This window comes from Semicossyphus pulcher, unplaced genomic scaffold, assembly GCF_022749685.1.
Source record: "Semicossyphus pulcher isolate SPU_LCO1_2020_fin unplaced genomic scaffold, fSemPul1.0.p SCAF_1, whole genome shotgun sequence".
NCBI classification, from domain to species: Eukaryota; Metazoa; Chordata; class Actinopteri; order Labriformes; family Labridae; genus Semicossyphus; species Semicossyphus pulcher.
Window position 1 is genome coordinate 6,930,350 of NW_027211603.1, and position 19,616 is coordinate 6,949,965.

Here is a 19,616-nt window from a genome sequence, read left to right on the forward strand (position 1 = left end):
TGATTAATACCACCACTAGAGGTTGCCCTGAACAGTAAGCTTATGTTTAAAACAAGACATATAGGGTTGTATTTTGGTGGCACACTTGGTAGCACATGGACTTTGCCCAATCCCGCACGACCACAGTATTCGCATATATTTCAGCTTGAACTTGGGAAATAAGGCAACACTTAGCAAGATAATTTTAGCATCTTTTTTTGTCTCTGTCTCAGCCCTAAATCTAGACTAAAATTCTGGCCGGTTTTTCTCCCATGTGTTCGGGGAAACAGAGCTTTTGCTAAACAATTCCTTTACCGAGCCTGGGGAGGGTTTGGGGCTGTGTGACTGTTAAGTTAAAGAGACACACCTTTGGTTGCCTCTAACTCTCTGCAATCCTTTCTTTGAAACGCCGATATAGTTTAGTACACAGATTACAGATGACGTCATAATTGTAAGGATTGTTACTGAGTGCAATATTGGTTCTGCTGCATTTAAACACAGTAAACATGTAGGAGACCACAGAGGGATGAAGGAGGGTGAGTGGAGTTCAGGCGAGGTTTCATACTTCATAGTAACAGCAAAGTGAAGTAGACAACAATCTGTCGTCCAAAACTTTTTTTGTAATCGATCATTTTCAAGGTGATTTGAAGCACAGCTGTTGTCATTAAAATTGTATTAATGTGGATTTTGTCTCTACCATGAATTAACTAGTCAGCTGTGCTGTCTGTCTGACTCCTTACCAGATGTTTGATGTGAGGCAGTTTTGTTGTTCGCTACCTGAAATTAATTATTCCTTTTAATCCCGGTATCACACATTTTCCTTTCCATTAATAGGACACCAATTCTTCAGTGTAGGTACATATTTCATAGAACCTAACATTTTACCTACAGAAAGTCATGAGAAATTTACTGTACACACTTCATGGCTGCTGTTAATAAGATCTGTAACAGATTTAAACCCTTGCTTCTGTAGACCTTCTGGTCTTCCATCAGGGTCACAGTGGGTTCATGTGAGAAAATATGATGTAACTGCTCCAGGAAGGCTTCTAACACTTCGTGACCATTAAACATGAAACGAGACATGTTTGATTTTCATACCACGGTTTCGTCACGTTTTCAGTGGATGATGTTGAAATGATGACCTGAAATACAGCGTCGTATCATATCACTTCCATGTGTTTATTTTAGCTAGTATCAAGACCCTCTCTCCAGGTGTAATGAGGTTCATGCCATGTTTATTGAACTTAGTATTTTCCATTTCCCTTTTTATTTCATGGAAATATTTGGATTTATGCACATGAATATTCAAGTATGCCTTAGGGCCCGATCAGACAGAGGCGCAACACACTGCCTTTTTTGTTGAAGCCTACGGTTAAAAAAAGAGCAGCTTGCTGCGCCTTTTTTTTCTACTGTTGTTATGGCAACCAAAGGTGTCTGTCTCTGTGTCAGCCCTGTGATTGACTGGTGACCAGTCCATGGTGTACCCCGCCCTTCGCCCAATGTCAGCTGGGATAGGCTCCAGCCCCCCGCGACCCTGAACAGGATAAGCGGTATAGATAATGGATGGATGGATGGATGGAAGGATGTTAAGGCAACCACTGAATCATTAGCTGTCATTAACCTAACCGTTATATTGTAAACTGACAGAAGGCCCGCCTCTCCTTTCATCCGATTGGACAATCAGAAAAAACACCCATGACGTCGAGCACTTTTCTGCTTTGAGTTAAGGTTTTTTCAACTCGAGGCGCTCAGAGCGTTTCCTCAAACAAGTGAGGCGCACAGAGCGGAAAAACGCGAGGCCCTCTGCAACGCAAAAGCAGCACGCAAAAAGCCTCTCATTGAAAACAATGACAAAAAAGCCGCCCCCCGGCTGCTAAAAGGTGTTCTGTCTGATCAGGCCCTTAGAAGTTCCTGTCCTGTCCCTTTTTGTTTCTCTGCTGCATGAAAACATCTGTACTGAAAGAGTTTTCGACCCATCAAACTTGAGATGTAAAAGCTATTGTTAAAATACAAAATAAATAGCAACACTTTGAATGTGCTGGCCCTTAACACTAAATAATTCTTTAGAGGTTTTGTTTAACAGTGGCTTCAACAGTGGCTTGATAATTTCAAGATAAAGATGAAATGTAGTGCAACAGTAGCACATGAACTGAAGTAAAGGAACATAATTATACGTAATTGGGTAAGTTAAATAAAAAATGGTCATTAGAAGCTGCTGCTTGTACCAGAGCAGATATGCCTGCATTTAAAACCTTCAAGTATTGAACTGAGTCAGCTTTCCATTTGTAGAAGGAAGACTGTAGCGTTTCTTCTCCACAAATTACATAAAGCTGCTTTAATGTGTCCTCTTTGTCTGAGCATAAAGCCTAATAGTCTAATTCTTTGTATTGTATAACGCTGTGAGTCAGCTGGCACGTATCACAGATATTCGAGATAAGTCTTTTTGGTTTTCACTTTGCAGCATGTAGGATTTTCACAAAGGGCACTGAGAATGTAAAACGAGCCGGCAGTGACACAGGAGCCCTCCTGTGATATTTTTCCTCCTAGATTGTGGAAGCACGTCACGTAACACTCGGCTGGAAAGCAGAGAATAGAATTTTATGGAAAGTCAAACCCTCCTATGTGGTCTTCAGGGGTAACACGAGAGGCTTATACAGGCTCCTGCTGTCAGGAGAAATCCTGCATGCAGCTCTTAATGCAAAGGACACTGGAAGCATTCGGTGTATTCATCACAAAGAAAGAGCCCCTGTCTGTAGCCGCAGATATCAAGGACTCGGTAAATGACTCGGTCTTAAAAAAAATAATTCACACATCTTAAAAGCAGTAATTACCTGAGTAAGTGCTGTGCATAGAGCAAAGATCCAAAGTGCCACCAGGTTCTCATTAAGCCAGTCCTTCACCCTTTCGTAGCACGGCTGTGGAAACACACAAGCACACACAGAAAGAGCAAACATTAGCACACAAATGTTAACTCAACATTCTGTTCTCAACAACAGAATGTATCAGAAAGCGAAATGACATTTGGTATTGAGTTTTCTGTTTGATTTGTTCAACCACCAGTGTTTCAGAGGGCTGTATGCAGGAAAATCTGTCCAGCTTTTTATTGATCTCCATTAATAGGAGCCTGCATATGATTTCAGTAAAACATTCAAAGACGTCATCCCTGAACTCCAACTCAACTTTGCGTCCAAGTTGCCAATTGGACTGTAAACAACGATAAGCACAGAGAAAAGAAAGTCCGGAAATCCCTGCTCGGTAATCTGCGTAACTGAAATCCCTGAAAAATTGGCCATCGCACCCAGAAGCTATATTGTCCTCAGACACTAGCCAACGGGTTCAGAGATTGATGGACAGTGAGGGGGTTGTTATAGCGGAAAACAAACCCCGACAAGGTGTACATTGGTGTATTTCTTCCACTAAAGAAATAGTCCCTTAGATTTTACACTTATAACTGCATCTATAGCTTAATCAGAGCTGAGTCTGTAGCCATGGTCTGTTCTTCGTAGCAGCAGTCTGCTGTACAGAAATGCCTTAATTGACCAATCAGAATTAAGTATTCAACTCAGCCGTGTAATAAGAAATAGGATTATGTACCATTTACAGCAAGTCTTCTCCCCCAGTGTAAAGAAACTGTGATAGAAAATGTTCCTCGCCTCAAAGATCCCTTGGGCGACATCTTTATCTCCCACTCCTCCTCCTCCTCTGACCTAATATTCTTTGGGGAAACTTTCCAAAATTCAAGCGTGTCCCAGCTGTCCTTGTCTCCCTTCAGCTGTACAAACAGGAGTAATGTGACTACGGGAGCAGAACATATGCCGCAGGTATCATTTAGACATGAGAACGGGTTGAATTTTTCATGTCTGACATTGCTTGAATGCATTCTGAAGGCATCTTGATGGGAAAAAAAATCTCTCCCCTCTCACTGCTTCCCCACTTTTTGGTCCCTGAGACATTTTCAGCAGCGAGAGCACATTTTAAAACCTCTTCTCAAACTGTGGAAAATGTCCCTGAGCCATGTAGTGCCAAACAGGCAGAAAGAAAAGAAAAGGAAGATAATTACTATTAATAGATTTGAATAGATCTGTGCCCTTCTGGGTCAGTGATGGGTGAGAGTAATGAAGAGGAAATGAATCATGAAAGCAAATAAAGTGGCTTTTTAAGAACAGGTGAGAGCTGAAATTAAAAGTGATGGGAGTGCCATTTGTCTCTTGGGCAACGTGGCACATGGTTCCCTCATCTCTTGGACAATTTAAAGCTATTTGTACCAAACTATGTGTTCGATGATGTGTGCCCGTCTGGAGTGCCGTCGTTAAAAAAAAGGTGCTATCATAACCGGCTATGCTGCTGTTCTAATTAAATTATTCATATCTGCAGACTTTCCCCTCCGTTTGTGCTACTTTTTTAAATCTCCTTAAGTCAGGAAGCTGAGTCAGAGCCAGGGAAACCTAACACAAACTACTTTGCATTTCTCTGCTGTCTGGAACATCGGACAACTAAAAATATATATTTTTTCCTTAGCACAAGGTGAAATAATTCTGGGCCGGATCAATATGGAGTCATGCGGTAGGCCAAAATTTAGAGCAGCCTCAGTGTTATTTATCAAACTGCTGCCCTGCTGCAATCCTCCCAGAGCACCGAACTTCATCTGAAAATATATAAATTCATATTTTTATTGTTTGACGTCAACGGCAGACTCCCGTAAATCCGGGGAAATACAGATATGTAAACGTGAAGCTGCTAAGCCAGATTCAGCACAGGGACTCCACTCACAGTGCTGCAAGGCTTAAATGTTATCAGCCTGTTTAAGAAAAGTAATCTAAGCTTAAAGATCCACTTAAGAGCTTTTCTTTTCAACCACATCTTGCAGCGTTCATCAGTGCATTGAAGTGGCTCATGTGTCATATTAAGAAGTGTAGTCGTGTGTAACGGCTGTAAGTCAATGTCCCTCTCAAGGTGTCCACTGACTCCTTGTCAATGCCTTTGATCCCTTAACACTCGATGCTGTGGCATGTTCCGGTCTGGTGTTCACAGGCACATGAAGTTGTCTTTTCATGGTCTTCATTGAGTCTCTTTTCCAGGCTCCTTGCCTTTTTCAGAACCTTGGGGTGTTTAAATATTTTGTGGGAAGTCTCCATTCCTCCAGACTTGAAAATGCACTGGGATGCTCTTGGCGCCCCATGTTGATTCAAATTGTCCTGGTCTTGACTCCCCCCTTGACCTCCATTTCTGTATTCTCCTCCTCATTGATAAAGTGATGTAATCTTTTTTTTAAAAAGCTCCTGATTTCTAAGGCTGTTCCATTTGCTAAAAAAGCCCTTGGTTTAAAACTTAGACAAGCTTGTGGGTTCATATCTGTAATTGGCTTTGGATTATTTTGGTCAGGAATGGGCTTCTACGGAAAATAATAAAGAGGTAATATGTGATTGCCCGTCCAAACATCCCCAGTGAGTATTGTATAATCTTCCCGTCTGTGGTTAAGGTTTGCTTTAGTTCAGAAATGTAGTTGGTGTTAGTGAAAAGACACGGGGTCATAGTTGGAAAGTAATTGAAAAGATAGGTCCATACTTTTTCAAATATGTCTTGATGGATTGTCAGGGGCTCACTTCCCATATAAAATATTGAAACTGAATTTGTGTGCTATACTCTCTTCTCCTGCTCATACTGGCCTTAAAAGCAACATTCTTCAAATATTTTAGCTTGAACAGCTTAGTGCTTCCAAGACATTTTTGAGGTACACTGACTTGTTAGAGGGGAAATGACACCCCTTTCGGTCTCATTGACCCTGAACACCTGGTCTTACGCTTCATACCTTGGGTTGAGTAGGTACCATCTCCCCAGAGAAGCCTATAATGGGACAAATCTGGAGTCCCCATTCAGTGCACAAATGTATTCCAAAGTTTTACTTGAAGCTTTATGATACTTCAGCAGTCTGAGTCAGACAAATCAAGTGGGGATCTTCTAAAGTTAAAGTCCTTTGGTTAAAAATTCCCTCTTTGGTTCCCCAGATAGAATTTCTGTGCAGAGCTGCACTGGAGGGAACACAAAAGAGGAATTTTGTACTTAAAATAACTGTAACTTTGGAAGACACCTGCTTGATTTGTCTGACTCAGACTGCTGAATAGCTTCACGTTAACTTTGGTGAAAGTTTAGAAAGTATTTCTGCACAGAACAAGGGCAGCAAAGACGGAGTATGGGGGATTTTACCCCCATTCTCTTTCATTGAATGTTCTAAGGGGAGAATCACTTTAGGAATGATTACGCCAAGATAGTTATTTAAACAGTATTGAAAAATGTAAATCAATCAATTAAATTCAGAGATGAAAGCGTAGATGAGTTTCTGTAAATCACTGAGAGTAGAGGTTTTATTTTAATTTGGAAATGGTTTGAAAATGACAGAAAATTGATTTTGCCTTTACTTTTGACAACCAGGTAAAAGCATAGTAGACTGTTGTAAGAAAAAATATAGTAGGAGATGTTTACCTCTGGACGATTTTACCTAATGGGAGCATGTCGTTGAGAAAGAGAATGGGGCTTAGGATGGAGCCTTGTGGGACACCACATAATTAATTTGCTAGAGAGTAGGGCTGTGCAATAATATTTATGCATCGAAGTATTGCGATATTTCATTTTTCGCGATAATGTATCGATTTTCCCGACCCTAATATCGATACATTTAATGGATATAAGACGGCATCATATTTCCCTGAAACTCCTGTGATAATAACGACCTCTGCTGCTGTAGTTGTCGCTGTAACGCTGGGATGCTGGTTTCCTCCCTGCATCCGTCACTGCCGGCATTACTGCAGAAGAGCAGGGGTGACAAATGAAAGCATACTTCGGTTTTTCAACCAAAACAGAGACAAATGATTTAGATAATCAACCTACGATCGCACTAACAAGACACAGCACAGATAACCCTTTTTTTCCACCCACCTACAGCTCTGCTGTAACTGAAGTGCTGTTAGACAGCGGCATGTCCCTATTCCTGTTTCTCGATCACAATATGTGTCTGCTCTGTTTGCATTATCACAAGTTACGTTTTACAAAGTAGCCCAAAAAAGTTTAGCATTTTTCATTTTTCACCATGACGCGTTTCACGCATTTTGTGAAGGAGGCTCGTCTTTAAAGATGCTGCACATGAAAATGATCCAAAGTCGATGTGGTTCTGGATGCCATTGGCACTACGCAGTGGCACTTTAAATCTTTAAAACAGCGCAATAACAAGGTCCATATTTAACAGAAGATAGGAGGGATGTACTCGCGGACGTCTCTCTCTTTATGTGTGTTTGTCTGACAAGCATACGCTGCTCGGAACAGGTGTGGGAGGGGCACAGCGCGAAGGGAGGATGTTCAGTAATTAATCAATCGTTGATTGGACAGATAAAATAAGAAACATGACAGAATTGGTCGGCAAATTTACCTGGGCAACCTGCCCAGGTATGGTCTGTGTATGCGTGTGCTTGTCTGCGGAGCATGTGTGAAGGCGCTGCTCACAACGGGTGCGGGAGGGGCACAGCGCGGATGGAGGAAGTTCAGTATTAATCAATAAAAGAAAAACAATAATAATCAGAATAATAATATCTGGGCGACCTGCCCTTGTGTCGTTTGGGAAACACTGTGATAATATAGCAGCCATATTAATTTCAGTTCAGTAGCACATAAAAATACTTTTAATATGCACTTTATTTTGATATGATGTTATTTTCATTAAGTTCCCGGTCTTTAGTGACACAGAACACATTTAATTTTTTTTGTTGTAGCATAAAAATTTGAGTATAGTGACACATTAGTAATATTTGCACTTTTCATATATTGTGTAATGGCATCTTTCTATTCAGTGTGTTTAGTGAAACTGTAATTCAAATATTGTTCTAATAAATTAAAATTGAAATTCTGAATTAAATAGTTTTAATTCAGTTTGTGCTACGCGGGTGGTACACAGCAAGTTGTGTTCTCAGTTCCACTTTTACATTTTCAGTAAATGATTTAGAATATTGCAAAGTATTGCAATATGTATCGTATCGTGACCCAAGTATCGTAATACGTATCGAATCGTGAGGTCCTTGCCAATACCCAGCCCTACAGAGAGAAGGAACAATTGCCAAAGTTTACTGAAGCACCCAGTAAAATCAGGGCAGCCAAGTTACCAGAATCAACTATAAGGAGCAGGTCATTGACTACTTTGACAAATATAAAAGGACTGTTGTTCATCCCCTTTAAACCTGACTCTGTAAAGCTATCCTTGAACAATAAATACCTCGAACACAACATTTTTTAGTGGGTAAATTACAGTTATAGTCCCTTTATGGGATTATCAGTTGATTTTTATCCCATTCATATTGTTCATTTTAACAGTTGGGGTTTTTCAGATGGTTTGCAATTATATAACAAAGTCAGATCAGGTAAATGTGAACATTGCTGGTCCATGGTCTTTTATCATTATCTGTGTGTGTGTGTGTGTGTGTGTCTCCTCAACCTTATATTTGAGTTTGTCCTTTTGTGCGTGGTTATTTTGCTGTCAATGAGAGTGTGAACAGCTTCTATTTTATTCCGAGAAAATATTTCAACACAATTCAGTGATTGAGTTCAAGAACACTCAGCTGTCAGTGACATTACATATCAGGCTTTATTTCAACTCTATACAATGCTAAACTGTTTATTCAAAAGTAATATCAGAATAGACTCATTGACTTATTTTCATCTCATGGAAAAACTGGCATACTATGGGCCTCCCAGAAATGTTATTAAATAAAGTTTTCAATATATTTAATGAAAAGAAGGACATGCAAGAATTACTGGAAGAGACGACTGTTACATTTCAGTATAACATTGACTAAATCCTTGATCTGCAGGGTAAACGTAAATCTAAATAAAAAACTAGACACATTTATGTGAATCAAAACGTCTTTCGCACTAGTAGTGCTGGTGGAACCACAGGTGTACGTGAAGGCCAGCAAGCTGTCACCTGAAGGATGTATGCATAATTCTGAGAAATCTTGCAAACGTTCGCTCAGAGCCGGGTTTCAGGAGAAATAATAGAAAGCCATTTTAAAAGGTTATGTTTTTCATTTCTGAAAATTGAAAACGGCGACAATTTGACCACAGCTTGACCTTTCCACTGCTGAATGGACAAATTTAATTTTGTTGCAAACAATTGGAGTAAAAGCTTTGTATTTAAAGATGAAGGGCTGTCAGCTCCCCAGTCTTTAACTGGCATCATATTTAGGATGCCCTTTGCAAGTAGAGACCAAGGTTTACTAAAGACTAATTAAGTTACTCAACTGGAAAATGAGTTTAAGGACAATTTGGTGTCAATTAGCACGTGTGAAACTGACTCAGGCAACATGTCCTTTTCCTAAATGGCAGATTAGGAAGTTTGTCAATTACTCCCAAAATGTCATTATCACCATTAACAGGTTGAAAGGGCAGCCATGTTATGGAACTAATGCAGCGGGGTTACGTTTAGGCACTGAGCTACATCTCTATGTAAAGATCATGGTTTGGTTAGAATGCTTTGGTACTGTAACCTAACATAACATTGTATGTGACTTAACTCATCTTTGACTTTGGCTCAGATATGCACCAGCTCAAACCCAGTTCTCCTAGGTTAAAGTGCTGTGTGCCTTTTAATTACATCAGTTGGAATTTCCTGGTTCTCACACTACTTTAAGTACTTTATGGATGTCTGATACAAAAAATGTTCATATAAAATAATATAAATGTAAACATCTACAATTCCACGATCACTGGACGCCTCCTTTTGTTGGTAAAGACCATGTCATAGGTCCAAACTAGCTAGCATTGAGACTGTATTGTTGCCGTCTATGTTCTTAACCTTAAATTTTAGGATGTTTAACATGGTACCGTTCGAATTCTGGTTTCAAATCCAAAATTGAAAGTTGAACAAGGCGTAATAAAAGATGTCAAACACTTGGATCCCTGTAGACAAATGGGTTTTCCTGCATTTAACCCGTCCTTGGAGCAGTGGTTAGCAACTGTGCAGGACGCTGGTAATAAACCTAGAATACATTTTTCTGGGATTCAAACTCACCGCCTCCTTGATGCAGGGGGACAGTGCTTACCACTACTATGCTGCATGTGCTGTACTTGTACCACTTTTTCCAGGGCTTTACAAACTGTGACTGTTTCTAGAGGCAACATCTGGCACATCTGATTTGATTTTTAAAATGGGCCCATTTGCCACTGTGTTGAATTGACTTAATAACATCTGACGCCACACTGAAACCGTTATCATTATTGCTCATCATTGTCATTCATTATGATACACTATGACTTATTTAGCACTGCTGGATGGCAGAAGTAGACGTATTAAGTGGCCCTAACATGTTTTATTCTAAATGGTGACACGTGTTGACATCCAAACTTATTTATGATTTTATTAGTCCTGCCATCACATCTTATTGTGACACTTTATTTTTATCTCTAATGTTGATGCCTCCAAATAATATTGCAATAATCAGCTTTTGCAGTTGGCAGAGCAGTGAAGCAGCTGTTGAGTGGGTCTGTTGCTGGATGCTTTTTGTTGTGAACTGAATAAGTTCCATGAAGATTTAAATGTTCAAGGAAAAAATGGCGGCCTTGCTTTTATAGGCGAAATTCTTTTTAAAATGACCCTGGGTAAAATGTTGTTCTATTTAATTCCCGTTGTGTTTATGAATTAGTCATTTCTGAAATGTAGTGTTCTGAAAGAAAGGTCAGTGGAGTTTATGTGCCGAAAAAGCTATGACTGTAGAGGTAGACAGACCACTCTGTACCTCGGCCAAGCTAAAACCTGCCTAACCCAGGTACGGCCCATGATGGGAGCACTTTAATGTGTTGGTTGAGATGCTTTGTAATTGTCCTCTCAAAGACTTATTTCAGATCACGTGGCTTAAGATTAAGAAAAAGCATAAGCAAAACTACATTTGCACCCAGTAGACTATACAAATTTCTCACTATTTTGGACTACATTGGCTACCATCCGAGTAAGATTTACCTCTTGGGGGAAAAGACCAATGTTGTTGCACTTCAAAGGTGGCGACTGATGTCCGTATTACTGAAAATTGACAACTGAACAACAACCTAAGACGTGACTGCTTTTGTAATAGGATATCTCATTGATAAAGATAAACAAATAGCTAAATTGTTATCAGATGAAAGCTTATGGGTAGTGGGATTGCATTTCAACCAATCCAGTCCCTTTCTTTTGATCAACGCAGACTGTTGTCCTGCTCGCTCATTAGGTTGGTCTACTTGGACAAAGATATGAGTTTTGGAGTATCGCGCCTACAGATTCTGCATTCATATAAGAGATTGTAGATGTGGCCCATAAGTTGTGAAGAGAAAAGGACCTACAATTGAACCCTGAGGGATCCCATAGGAAACCGAGGACTAAGAACCTTTGAAACATATGATAAAAACCGGTCAAAGGTTGGCCTTAAAGACACCTACCCAGTGTTAAAGCACGAGAATGGAATGGTCTCCTCTGTCAAGGGCTGATATAAAAGCTCTCGGAAAGCACATTTTTTGATGGATCAGCTGCCAAGAGGAGATCATTAGGCAAAAGGGCTGATTCTGTCCATTTGAGCTAGACCTCTCAAATCTGACTGGGGTTTTCAAAGACAGTTCAGAAACAGAAAGACAGCAGTGTTTTCTCTTCGACTTTGGGAAGAAAGGGAATTTTAAAGATGAGTGTGTGTTTTTTTTATACCCAAAGCAAGGGCCGGACTCTTGTAGTTGAAAGAAGAAGGCCAGTTGAAGTTTTACAACTCCAGCCTCAATTAATGAGTGGGAGAACGCAGGGACTACTATTGTTAATGGCATGTTTATAGGAAGGGTGTCGAGAACAGGTGGTTGCTGCCACACGGGACACAATTTGCTACAGTTCAGAAATGGAAATGATTCTGTAGGAAAATAATCTAGTGCAGCAGAGTTTGCCAAGGGTGACGAACAGTTCACAAGTAGGTGGAGTAGTTTTATTTCTAAATAAATGTGCAATTAATACCAGCTGTCCCTACATATTATCTAATCAACACACTCATTCTCTCCAGCATAACCTCCAGTGTTGCTGTCCTGGCACTATCTCCAGTAGAACCTAGTGTTAAATATTCATTAAGATAAATATGCAAAAATCATACAGCTTGTTTTTTCCTCTTTATACTGACGCAATCCTCTGCACACCCTGTCAAGCTTTTTCATGCTTACACTCACGCACCATGATCCCCTCTTAGCAATTTGGGCTGTTTCTCCCCATGACATATAATGATTTGAAACTGAACTTTTTGTCTAACTTGGCAGCAGCAAAGAAGCATAAATTATTGGCATTAACCTGGTGCGGAACAGTTCAAAGTGAGCTTGTGGTTGTACACGTGGAACCAGCTTGTATGATGAAATGAAAACGACAGCTCTCTGTTCAGTGCAGCTGCTAAATGTAAAAAAAAAAATGAAATCCTGATTTTACATTAGACAAACATTAGCAGCAACAGCAGTCAAGTCCTTGTGGGCTAAAGTGATTTATTCAATATCAGTAATTAAGAGTATGATTCTCTCACTGTGTCCTGCTGCTGCCTGCTAAGGCTGTACAGTGAAGGTCCAAATAAAGACAGCTGGCCTGGTTGTTTTTGGCTTTGCTGAATGGGACCATTTGTGAGCCATGTTGTTTTTCAATCACTTGTTACTTGGGTATGAAATCGGACAGAATAGCAGACATGTAGAATTATCTTCATAATGGTCCTGCAATGATTTTGGATGAAATAAGGATTATTTTGTGTTACAAATGTGCATGGAAATGAAATATGACTAACACTGTGACAACCTCACCATCGTTATATTTCCCTATTTTTGACTATTAACCTTAGATGATACGGAATATTGGTTCCTATGTAGACCGTCAGCAATACAGATAATCAACTTAATGTTATCAATCAATCACTCAATCAAATTTTATTTGTATAGCGCCAAATCATAACCAGAGTTATCTCGAGAAACTTTACAAAAGGAGCAGGTCTAGACCGTACTGTCTTTGTTATGTTATTTAAAGAGATAGCCACTTAAAGAGAGGCCCAACATGAATCACCATGAGTAGCACTTAGCAATATTCGGCACATTGGCGAGGAAAAACTTCCTTTTAACAGGCAGAAACCTCGAGCAGAACCAGACTCATGTCAACAGCCATCTGCCTCGACTGGATGGGCCGAAAATGGGATAGAAGGAGATGCAGGATAGAGACAGGCAAAGAGAGCAACAACAACATATGTCCTTGTTACAACAACAACATATGTCCTTATGTTGTACATAATACAGTAGGACCACAAAATGACAACATACGAAAGTGCTTTGATTTCCCTAATTATCAACTAACCATTTGCTAAGCTCATTTTATTATCTCACATTATTGTTGCTAAACCTGTAAAGCACATAATGTAAGCAGTTTACAAAAATCCCTTTCAGATGATAATTCATGAGGTATGCAAATTAGAAAACCTTATTGTTCTTTCTGAGCTACCTCAGGGTCAGCTAACAATCGCTGTTTGGAATAAAGTTTAGCCAATGTGAATTTCTAATGAAGGGAAAAAGAGAAACAGAAAAGAGAAGAACATTGGTAGCTCTTTTGTAGGTACACTTTTTGTCTTACCGCTGTCCACCATGTTCCTGGGTTGTCCAGGCCACAGTTGTCGCTGTACTCCAGGCAGCAGGAGTCCGGCACACGGCTCGCATTGTACACCTCAAACCAGTCTGTGTGGTTGGTGACTCCACAGCATCGAAACTGCAGCAGAGAAATAGAGTCGGTGTAACCTGGCCTTTTATTATTATAACACTGACACGCTAATGCATCATATCAAATAAACACCCTCCGCATTTAGAAGCTAGAATTATTCACCGGCCAACAATAAGATTTACTGACCAAAATATTTTGTATGTGCTGAACGTACAAACACTTTATCTTCCTGATATTGAGCTGCAGTGCTTTTGCACAATCCACATCTCGTTTGTCTCAAAGCCCTAAAATCGTTTTCTAACTCGCCTGCTTCTTTTTATCCACATCTTCCTCCCTTTGTGATTGCTATGGATTTTTGATAAGGGATCATGTCTTTGCCCACAATTCAATTCATCAGTGGACTTCTCGAAAAGATAAAGTGCCCCTGATGTTTTGTTCATCCAGCGGACTTTAATTCCACACAGCCGTAATGCTTGCCCGAGCGGCTCCCAACGCCACAGCGTGCACAGAATCAGAGATCGTGTGTTAATTTAACCCTCCCTCTATCAAGTTTGCAATTTATCATGAACAACGGCAGAATGTAAATTAGCTGAAAGAATCTGAGGCAAAGTTTTAAAGTTAGGGAACAAATCAAGAGCTTGAACTGCATCGGGTCGTGATTTTTTAAATATTACCTCGAAAAATTAGTAAACAGAGTTGCATGTGACCCTCACTGATTTACTGTACCCGCATTCTGCACCTTGTGGATGTTTTTACTACTTCTTCTCCTGTATGTAGATCCGCTTCTATTACATAAGCAGTCGTTAATAATATTCAGGGTGAACTTTGCTCCAGGGACATCTGCTTTATTATCGATTCAGTGACTCAGCATGTATGAAGGAGGCTTGGGAAGGAGAGCGGTGACAGAATAAGAGCCGCCTTTTAATGCTCTTCTTCTCTTACAGACTACTCGGAGCCTCATAAAGTACACGCATACCGCAGCTCTCTGACAACACAAAAAGGTCCACAATCACGCTTGCATACAAACATTTCCAGGCTAATTCAGACACGGCCTCATCATACTATTACCTTGTACTCAGAAAAAAAACCTCTCTGCACATTAACACCCACACATGCAGACTCACAAACACATTTGCATGTATAATTTGCATACCAATACAGTTCCCTAACATCATTTATGCTTTTTTCAGTCACAGTAAGCAGACAAACAGGCGCACAAAAACATAGCATGCCTTCCAGACATTAGACACATGCACACAGACGCAGACTGGAGCCAAACATTCAGCGTTTACCACACATTTGCTAATGGAAGCAAACTACGAGCCATAACACTGGTATCTGTGATGTGAAGAAAAGTCCAGAGAGCCCTCAAGTCTCCGATCTCTCATTTGATGTCTCCTGAAGGCATTCACCAGCAGCGGTAACCGTCCTCTGCTATCCTTAATTCCAAAATCTCTGTTTCTCACATTGTGTTTTCTTCAGAGCGGAATTTAAAAATATAAATATTCCAAAGCAAAAAAGCACATCAAAGTAAGAGCTGGAAACAAAGATTACCTCAGAGAGCCTGTGATGTTTGCATTAATCTCTCTGACAGCGTTTTACTGAAGTGTTTAAACTATAAAAGCTTTGTGTGTTTGTTACTGTCAGGAGGAACGTTTTCCATATACTTCAGATTGCTCTAATTTTTTACCAGCCTGCTTGTAAATGTCCAGATCCCATTAACTACAAAAAGGATTGCAGTGTTTTATTCCAATTTTTCACAAAAAGGAGAAATGTAAAATCAAATGGCCCTTCAATATTTGACTACTCTCTTTTAATTTATGTAATCGCAGTGGTACAAATGGTGGATGCTTGCCAGTAGCAAAAGTAAGCACTGTCAGGATGAATAATGCAGTCAAAACGTCATGTATCTCAGCTCGTGACAAGATGTGTTGCCAGAGATGCTAAATGGCACTGAAGTTAATATTGAATGGGCCGTGATGCTCACAGCAGGATTCCTAAGTTCTCTAAAGCATTGTGACCTCAGAAACGACGAGACAAGAGAGACAAACTGTACCCACAAACGCATCTTACATCAGTTTGTACGATCATCCAGGCATTGGTCAAACCCACGTTGCCCTCTGTGCCGAACAGCTGGAGGCCCTTCTTCAGATCTCTCTGTGCGTAGTGATCAATCTGAGATAACAAGACAGGGAAAAATGGTTGTCAGAACAGAAAATAAGATCATTTAGCAAATGTAATTTCCACCTGCTTATTCCCATTTTCATCAGATGAGAACAAATGTGATTTGAACTCAAGTGGCAACAAATAACCACACATATTCTGTCTGAGAAAACAACAATACAATCTGTTACAAGTGAGCAAACAAACACAAGTTGTTGTTTTCAACATTAAAGTATTTGCATTTTTATCTTTATTAGACAGGATAAAAGGACAGGAGTTGTTGAATTTATATGAGGAACCCATAGACTGTATACTAATAAATACATATACATATAATATAATTATAATACTTAAATTTCACTAATTGAAAAAGCTTGAACATTCTTCTTAAATGGTTTACAATAAACCACACAGCAAGCCAGATTATTTGTCTGATATTTGCATGAAGAAATCCCCAAAACAAACACAGCAGAGAGGTTAAGTTCAGTGACTGAATTAGAGTTGACACATAGCAGACAGCTAGCAGCGCCCACCTGTCACTCAAAGCGGCCAGGCTCCTAATTATACATAACTTTAAGCCTAAATATAATTTAACAATGTGAGTTCTATAACAATACACTGTACAGAGTTAATTTCTGCTGTAAAGTTGGACATTTTAATTGCGACCTCAAGCTGTCAGTTGAGGGACTGCAGTTTTTTGACACTACTGTGTTATACGCCTTTCCCACCGAAATTAGCGCATTGACACGGGTTTTCAGACCAGGGCAGACCCGCTTATGGATACCGATTGTCTCTTTTCCCATTGCTAGTGAAGTATACTCATGTCGGTTTCTTTTCTGCTTCTTCATCGTCTGACATCACAAACGCGCCCGAAACAGGGTTAATAAACAGTGAAGGTGTTACGGTGGTTAGGTCTTTATTATATCTATTACTCATTTAGTCGACAAATTAGGAACGATGTTGGAGTGCTGCTTGTACGGAGACAGGCGGAATTTGTTGCTGAGATGACAAGGAGTCGCAGAACTTACAGACGAAGCATAGCATCGCGCCAGAAAGGGGTAGGAGATTAGCGTGTTGACACCGTAGCCGAGGAGATAATTACGCGGGTCTACTGCAGAGTCATTTGACCCGGGTCTGAATGCCGATTGTCACCTTTCCCATTAAGCAAAAAAGCTGGGTGTTAGATGTTTTTTTGACCGGTGGGAAAGTGGCTTTAGCTTCATTTCTCATCCCTGGAGGTTTTTGCTTAGTTGACCACCTGGTTCAAATAGCTGACTGTTAGTAAACATGCTTCAAGTAGCATATACATGAATAACGGGTTGGGAAATATGGATATGCCTTCCAAATAAGACAAGAAACACAGTAAACAGAACATACATAATTCAATGTATAAAATAAACACACACATCATCAGCAAAAAAGCAATATGCAAAAGTTAACTTAATAATATCCCCTGGCATGTGGATATCTTTGTGCTGTCTGTGCATTATAGTGATTGTACCTGATTGTACACAGCATCCCCCATACATCTATATCCCCTATGTATTTTCTTTTACATAATGTTTTGCAGCACAGTGTTATTTCTCAGAAAGGAGAGGATGTTCAGTGTGAAGATGTTCTCCTGCAATATACAGAACATTCACTTCTATATAGTGAAGGATTGGTATATTTTGTGAGGTGCTTTCGTGGCAGACCAACAGTTTGCACAGTTTCCAGTGGGACTGACAGTTTACAAAGTTTTTATGCTGACATGGCAGACCACTTAAGCACCAAGACACTCTTAACACAAAGTTTTATAGCTAAAATAAAGTGGATGTTGATGTCTGACTCCTCTGCTTAGCACAAGTAAATGGACTGAGAGAGACTGCCGTCTGCACTGACGCTGGTACTCGAGTGTTCTCACATTATATTACCACTTAGAAACTTTGGCCAACAAGGGAAACTTTGCTAAACTTAAAATGGAGAATTTCATTTGCCTTGACAGCAACATCACACTGCAGGGCGGCAGGTTACTGAGCTGCTGTTCGATAAACACGCCGCCTGCAGATCCCTGTCAGTTCACTTTAGCAGCTCTGGTTTGGCTGTGTGAACCTAAACAAACAAGATAAAAACATTTAACAAAATGAGCTTTTTTCTCTAAGCTTTGAATCAAAGATAACAAACAGAACGTGTGAAAACAGTAGCAGAGATAAACAAGCTTAAACACACTGACGCTTTGCCGCTACTGAAGCTAAAATGCATTCTTTTTAAAATCAACAATACAATCGGAGGGCTCGGACGCTAAAGCAAACAGCAAACACAAGATCCAGACACACACGCACTCTTACACACACAAAGCAGCTCAGCCTTGTTTACACATTTAGGTGGTCAATCCCATCAGACATCAATCGCATTGATCTCCACTGACCTTGTTCTATCCTCCACCGCAGCCTTTTAGCCTACGAGGTGCTGCAGACACCAAACACCTTGTTAAATCTCCTCCAACTTCAAACACACACAACAAAGCTATGGCCTTGATTTTAGCAAACAACTGAAATTAAATGTTAGATGTGAGTTGTTGCATACATTTATAGATTATCTTGGATGTAACGCTAACTACTGTGTTGTAACCTTGCAGAGTCTGCCAACAAGTTTCACGTACTGTAATCTGACGCTCCATAAAACCGCATTTCGACTGTAAGTATGAATAAAATACATCATTAATCGCCTTCTCTGCTACACTCACATGTTCACACACACTCTTCCATTAAAATTTGCAGCAGAGGAGATGTTAAGAAATAATCACAAGGATGTGGTGATGCAACATTCCTGCCAAAGATTTAATGCCATTCCATTAATAAGACAGCCAGCAGTGGGGAAAAAAAGCTCTGTTCTGCAGAATTGAATAAAGATGACGACCAAGAAGAAAGCTCAAGTTGAAAATCTTTTCTGATGTACATTGTATAATTTGATGAGAACAAAATGGCGTAACAATGGTCAATGAAAACCAAAATCGTCGACCCACTGAGGGCTGGATTCTAAATCACAGGCTGATCCAACTTGCATGATTTTTATCACGGCAACTCACAGCAATGTGACTCAGTAGTGTGTATGGCCCCCAACGGCCTTGTACTCCCGACAACGTCTGGGCATGCTTCTGATGAGTCAGCGGATGGTTCCCTTGGGGATCGCCTCCCAGACCTGGATCAGGGCATCAGTGAGCTCCTGGACAGTCTGTGGCGGTACTTGGCGGCATCGGATGCACTGATACATAACGTCCCAAAGGTGCTAAATTGGATTCAGTTCAGGGGAACGAGAGGGCCAGTCAATGGCATTAGTTCCTTCGTCATCCAGGAACTGCCTACACATTCTGGCCACATTAGGCCGGGCATTGTCCTGCACCAGGAGGAACCCAGGGCCCACTGCTCAGCTGTAAGGTCTGACCGCCGCTCTGAGGATTTCATCCTTGTACCTAACAGCAATCAGGTTACTGTTGGCTATGACATGGAGGTCTGTGTGGCCTCCCCAGACCATCACTGACACACGGCCAAACCAGTCATGCTGGATGATGTTACAGGCAGCATAACCTTCACCACAGCATCTCCAGACTCTTTCACGTCTGTCACATGTGCTCAGTGTGAACCTGCTCTCATCTGTGAAGAGAATGGGGCGCCAATGGTGGACCTGCCAATTCTGGTGTTCTCTGGCAAATGCCAATCGAGCTGCATGGTGCTGGGCTGTGACAGGGTCCCACCAGAGGACATCGGGCCCTCATGCC

The 19,616-nt window shown here is 40.5% G+C and overlaps 1 protein-coding gene across 3 annotated transcripts in view; it reads right to left on the minus strand.

The window, feature by feature from the left end:
• Positions 1-19,616, minus strand: part of tspan4a (tetraspanin 4a) — a 165,514-nt gene that overhangs the window by 2,210 nt on the left and 143,688 nt on the right. For all 3 annotated transcript variants that reach the window (XM_069657904.1, XM_069657903.1, XM_069657902.1), the window contains 3 exons: positions 15,770-15,871; positions 13,613-13,744; positions 2,811-2,894 (listed from right to left, as the gene is read on the minus strand). In XM_069657904.1, the coding sequence (XP_069514005.1) occupies positions 2,811-2,894; positions 13,613-13,744; positions 15,770-15,871 (318 nt within the window). The remainder of the gene's footprint in view (positions 1-2,810; positions 2,895-13,612; positions 13,745-15,769; positions 15,872-19,616) is intronic.